Source organism: Notechis scutatus, chromosome 2, assembly GCF_049901735.1.
Source record: "Notechis scutatus isolate UNSWTSFEM ecotype Mainland chromosome 2, rNotScu1.2, whole genome shotgun sequence".
NCBI classification, from domain to species: Eukaryota; Metazoa; Chordata; class Lepidosauria; order Squamata; family Elapidae; genus Notechis; species Notechis scutatus.
In genome coordinates this window covers 150,047,382-150,053,390 of record NC_142010.1, presented here as the reverse complement: position 1 = coordinate 150,053,390, position 6,009 = coordinate 150,047,382, and the positions used below count along the sequence as shown (strand labels likewise).

At 38.1% G+C, this 6,009-nt stretch overlaps 1 protein-coding gene across 1 annotated transcript; it reads left to right on the top strand.

Annotated features, from left to right (window-relative positions):
- Nucleotides 1–4,614: 4,614 nt before the first annotated feature.
- On the top strand, nucleotides 4,615–5,562 carry LOC113417829 (olfactory receptor 1L4-like). Its single transcript, XM_026676414.2, has one exon. The coding sequence runs from the start codon at nucleotides 4,615–4,617 to the stop codon at nucleotides 5,560–5,562; it is 948 nt and encodes a 315-aa protein (XP_026532199.2).
- Nucleotides 5,563–6,009: the final 447 nt, after the last annotated feature.

Sequence of the window (6,009 nt, the reverse complement as noted above, 5' to 3'; positions counted from 1 at the left end):
CTCTTATCCAATTTCTCTTTATTTCTCTTTACTCTTATTCAATTTTATTATTATTATTTCATCTATTTCTTTCTGACTTAGTTACCATTATTCTCATTCTATATTTCTACAAGGTTTTATTAATTCTCCCCAGAAAAAAAAACATATACCCACAACACACAATGAGATAAAGGTACAATAAAGAATGGACAAAAGATACAAATATAATGACTCAAATTAAGATGATTAATTAAGATAGAATTAAGAAGAGTGAAATATGTGGAGAAGTTAATATAGAAGACTTAGAATGGTAAATAAAATAAGTAATGATATGTAAGATGAGCATGAATACAGTTGAAGTCCATGAAGAGAGATACCTGGGTCCAAGTTACTTTCCAAAAAGATTTTTTTTTTTATGTTTTGTGTACAATGTAATACAAATTTGATGGAGTATAATTTGGTAAATTCCTACTTAGCAGAGCTGCAAGATCAATATTCCCCAGGAGAGAGATATAATCTCCCCTAAGTTATAATTTTACTTTCCTGCAGTCATTCTTTGAAATTGATGACTATGCGGCAGCCTCTGACTTCCTTTTATAGCTGCTTCTAAACTTCACAGTAGATTAATCTTCATTTCTATAACAATTTTTGCCTGGCATTCTTTCTAATTGGCAACATTTTCTGTTACCTTTTTATTAAAATTGATTGTGTGCTGTGTCATTTATTTTCTAACAATGGCATTACCAAAACATTACACTTATCTTGACCAATCACTTCTTACTTAAAACATTACTCCGGAGGTAAGTATGCTGAAAGGATTTGATTGGGTTTCCAATTGTAGGGCCTCAGCTGTTTGTAAGAACTGGTTCTTAGCCTGATGGAAGTTCAGATGATTCTTATGTTGCCTGTTATCAATGGAGAAACATGCTGAATTATAGAGAAGTTATTAGAGAGAAAATCAGAAAGTCTCTATCCTAAAAATATATATGGTGATATATTGATTACAAACTGGAAACTTTTCAGTTGCTGGAATTCTTGTAACTGTATCCCATTCAACTCAATAAATCTTGCTAAAGAAAACTCCATGGAAGTTGAATTCCACTTACTGGAACTAGATCCTCCTGATTTAGCCTGAAAACAGCAAAACAAAGGGAGGGGAATGAGCTTTAGAATTGTTTTTCCACATTAATTTATTCAATTAGCCTCTGTCTACATGGCCTAATGTTCATAGTAGAAAATTGATCAATCGCAAAAACAGGTATACCTGGAAAAGCAACTCATGGGCTGAATCTACCTTGGATCATCTTCAATCTATATGCTTTAAGTGCCTGAATAAAAAAAACAACAGGAAAAAAGACTGCTTGTTTGCCAGTCATGCAATTGCTATGGGGCATTTTTGCTTAAACATAAAGCAACTAGTTTGGCCCTCCATGTATTGGAAAAACTGAACTAATTTTTTCCCCTTTCCTTCCCTTTCCTTTGCCTTGCCTTCTTTCCTCTGCAACCGAGAACCTACAGTCATGATTCTAAGCAACATAAAAGCAATAGCAAATCAGAAGAAGCTAGGATTAAATGGTAAGCAATGATGAAAACTGTTTAATAGACTTAATGCAATAAAACATTGACTTTTATTTATTTTTCCTCTTTTTTTTCTTGGGAGGCATAACAATGGCATAGCAATGACCAGGAAAAAAAAATGCACTGAAGCCACAGGGTTGTATGTGATTGCATTTGCCCAATTAATATATGGAAAACTGAGCTCTAAAGAGCTTACAGATGACAAGATGTTCATGAGGACAATCAGGGTGGGGGAAATGAATCCTAATCCTGACAATATCTTCAATACAGGAGTGGTAAACAGATGTTAATATAATGCACTTGAACCTGTCACGCCCCTGGTGGAGACTGACTCTGAGGGAGAGGAAGAACAGCCGACAGGGAGTGGAAGTGTGGCTCCGGAGGTTGTGGAGGAGGCTGGGGAAGGGCAGAGGCCGGCTGAGCAGTCAGAGGAGGACCCAGGCCCATCCCCTCTCCATCCTTGGGCATGCAGGTTAAGGGAGAGATGTGGTCTACTCGGGAGGAGAGGGCCTTGATCCTCTTCATGGGCTGCAGCTGTGACAACTGAATAAGAGTTTGGACCTGCATATGGGCAAATGCTGGAAACAAAGTGTGGAAATATCTCTAGTTTATTATTCTTCTCTGAGTTTGGTATCCTTCCCAGTGTGTGTTGTCTGTGGACGCCCTCCAGCCCTTATCTTGCCTGGTTTGTGTTGCTTTTTTCCTTTCTTCTTTGTGTGGGAGTTTTTTTGTTTCTGTCAAGAATATTCGGAGCTTGGAAGCAAAGTGAAGGAATAAAAGGGGCTTCACCTGTTTTCTGTGACTGTGTTTGTTTTGTATCCCACCCTGGGTCATCACAGAACCAGTCTCAGATGCCTCCATGAAGTAGATTTTTGGAGGTCTGACCAATACAGATACTGTTTTATGTTTCTTTTTTGACCAGATTGATGATATTTTTCCCCTCAGAAATCTGTGCTTGACATCAACTTTTCAACCCAATCTTATATCACTTGTTATTGCTGTTGAATGTTCTAGCCTTGGTTAACAAATTCCCCAAAGAGCCTTGTTTTTGCATTAATGTTTCTTCCTTGGGGTGCCACAAAGTATAAATTATCCCTGCCTCCTCCCACAGGCATGCTAGTTCCCACCATTGTATGTGCTCATCATTTTGAGAAAGAAAATGCTCCCTCATGAAGCTTGAGTCCTTGTTCGGAATTGAAAAAGTTATAAAAATCTCTTCACAAAAAAAAAGAGAGAAAGAAACTGGACCTCAGTGGAGACATCAAAGCTTTTTGCCAGAGGTACAGTATAATATTTAGTGATTTTTTTTTCTTTATGGACACAAACCAGTAAGCTTTTTATTTAAGAGTTTTCTCTTTCTCCCTCTACATCAAAATTGTATAGAATTGCACTTCATCCTTCCACACTATTGCTACCCGGCATACTGTAGTTGGATGAAACGTAGAAGAAAGATAATTCCTTGTTCAGCTTTTCTCTCCTCCCCTTCCTTCATAGACATATGAAGTCATCTCCATAGACACTGCACTTTTGCAAAGTTGTAGTACATATAGAGGTCATGAAATAATAAGGTGATGCCGCAATGAGAAGACAATTGTAATGGAAGGGTTAAGTTCTTTCATTTAGATTCCTCAGCTAAATAGCATAGGAGGCAAAGGCTGAGCCTCAGCCAGGGAAAAGAGGCTGTATGTCACATGAGAATTCCTCCTCCCTCTTCAAATTTGGGCTGGGAAAAAGTCCAGAAGGAGTCCATCCATGACATTAAGGATTGGGGGCAATGGATGAAAGTTCTGCCTGAGTAGGAGACTTTCATATGATCATTTACAAAGAACTTAGGGACCATATACAAAGGATTCTCAATCTATTGTATTGTGAAAATGGAAAAAGGACAGTTTTGTTGTGTGGCTCCTCTATCTGCCATTATTGCTCAAATTATCCTCAACAAATGGCCTTTTTTTTTTTTTTGCAAACTGGAAGATAGAGATAGGAATGCAATACAAAAGTGTTGATGAGAAAGCAGTCCAGAAAAGGAAGTTGAAAAGGACTATTAGGGTTAGAATTTGGTTTGTCCTACAGTAGCTAAATAGCACAGGAAACAATCAGAGAATCTGGAGAAAGGCTGTTGTGTCACTGCTTTGCATAAAGAATTTCCCAAACACAATTCTTGGTCATCAACAAAGAGCCACAATGCTATTGCCGGTTAGGAAACACAAGGACAGATGAAATAGATGAATGATCCATGGCAGTAGAAGACAGCTTGCTATAGCCTCAATGCTATTAAATGGGCCATTTCAGTCTGAGTTCACTTCAGAGGAAGAAGGGGCTATCTTATATGCAAGGAACAATGAAAGAATTTCATTTGTAATACCCAACGTCATCACAATTAGATTTTTGAATAGGTATTTATAAAAGTACATTCTAAGTTTCAGCTTCTTTAGTCAGGCACATCCTGATTCAGAAAAGCCACTTATCATTCATTTCAACTATCTCTAAATCAGACCTCAAGAGTGAATAAAGAAAGTAGATTTTTTCTTTCTAAAGTGAATATACATCACTTTAGAATAGAACCTTAAAATACCATCCCCAATTTGAAATGTCATTCCTCCAAACTGGAAAAGCCACACAAAATTCTTTTGTTTTAACTGTCCTAAATAATTAAGCAACACCTGTCATTTAGACACCTGACTCACCACAACACATGCCTAAGCCATAAATAAAGTATCATAACGCCAACCTATATTCAGTGAGTCTAAGAGCAATCGCAATAGAATACTAAATGTCCAATATCAATCTTCTTTATTACAAGCTTGTGGTCTGTAAAGTGAATTCAAAGAAATTTATGTATGCCTTTACCATTTTCAGACATATACAGAAATAAATGTGCCTCCCATGCCCCATTTTTGGAATACAAATCAAAATAATTCAAGTTGGCTTAAAGACTAGTCATTTTCCCCATGTCCTCAAGTGCTGTACTTCTTTTCCTTCGTGTCTAGCTGAAATACTGTACAAAGCAGATATATAAATAAAACGATGAAAAAAATCCATATTTTCAGCTGACTTATGGAAAAGAATCCGGAGAACCAAACCAACTTTATTGGATTCATCCTCCTGGGTTTTTCTTCCTCTCCAGAGTTTCAAGGATTCCTTTTTCCTGTTTTCCTTTGTATGTACCTGCTTTGTCTGCTAGGAAACCTCATGATACTCTTGCTGATCTTCTCCAGTGCCAGCCTCCTCCATGCTCCCATGTATTTCTTCCTCTGTCACTTGTCATTGGCTGATCTTGGATTGAGCTCCACCATTGTACCCCAAATGCTGCAGAACCTGCTGTCCCGCACAAACTCCATATCCTTTAGTGGTTGTCTGACACAGGTGTATTTCTTTGTGAGCTTCTGCGCAGCAGATAACTTTCTCCTGGCCTCCATGGCATACGACCGCTATGTGGCCATTTGCCGTCCATTGCATTATGCAACAACCATGAGCTACAGATTCTGCATACAACTGGCTGCTGTATCTTGGCTCCTGGCTTGTGCCCACTCCCTACTGTATGTTCTTTCCATGTGCAACTTTAAGTTTTGTGCTTCCCGAGAGATTCCTCATTTCTTCTGTGACCTCCATCCTTTACTGAAGCTCTCCTGCTCTGACACCTCATCGGTTGAAATGCTGCTTGTCAGTGAAGGCACTGCCATGCTCCTTGGACCCCTTTTGCTGATCATTTTGTCCTACCTTTTCATTGTATTCAAAGTTTTGAAATTACCATCAGGCCTCAGCAAATACAAGGCCTTCTCCACCTGCATTTCCCATCTCACTACTGTTGCTTTGTTTTATGGGACTCTGTTAGGCATTTATATCCGCCCATCCTCCACTTACGCTGGGTTAAAATTTAAAATTGCATCAATATTGTACACGGTGGTGACTCCCATGCTCAACCCTTTCATATACAGCCTGAGGAACAGTACAATGCACGAGGCAATGAAAAGAATATTAAGAGGCTGGTTTCAGAAGAGATGAACTGTGATAAAACTGAGGCTGCCCCAAAAGAAGCTGCAGGTCAACTGTGAAACTAGTAAACAAGGCACTCAGATAAAAAGATGAGATATTTTACATAGCTTTTGTTGTTCCAGATTGAAAATAGAAGCCCTATCTTTTTTTCCCTTCAACTATTTCTTCAAAGATTCTCTAAGAAAGCCAACTGTGGGTTATAAACTCCATATATTATGTCTTCCATTCTGAAATGCAAAGTGAATTCTTACTGTGATTCTGAAAGGTGACATTTTAATACTACTGTATATTGTTCCTATGAGAGATACTATTACACTCACTTAGCAACAAAAAATTGGGTTCCATTGTGGTGATAAACCGAGGACTACCTGTAATTTCAGTATATCCTGTATAATCTCTAAATTGCCTGAATTTCCAGAATGTTCACATTTTACATTTTGACTTTCAATGTTCATA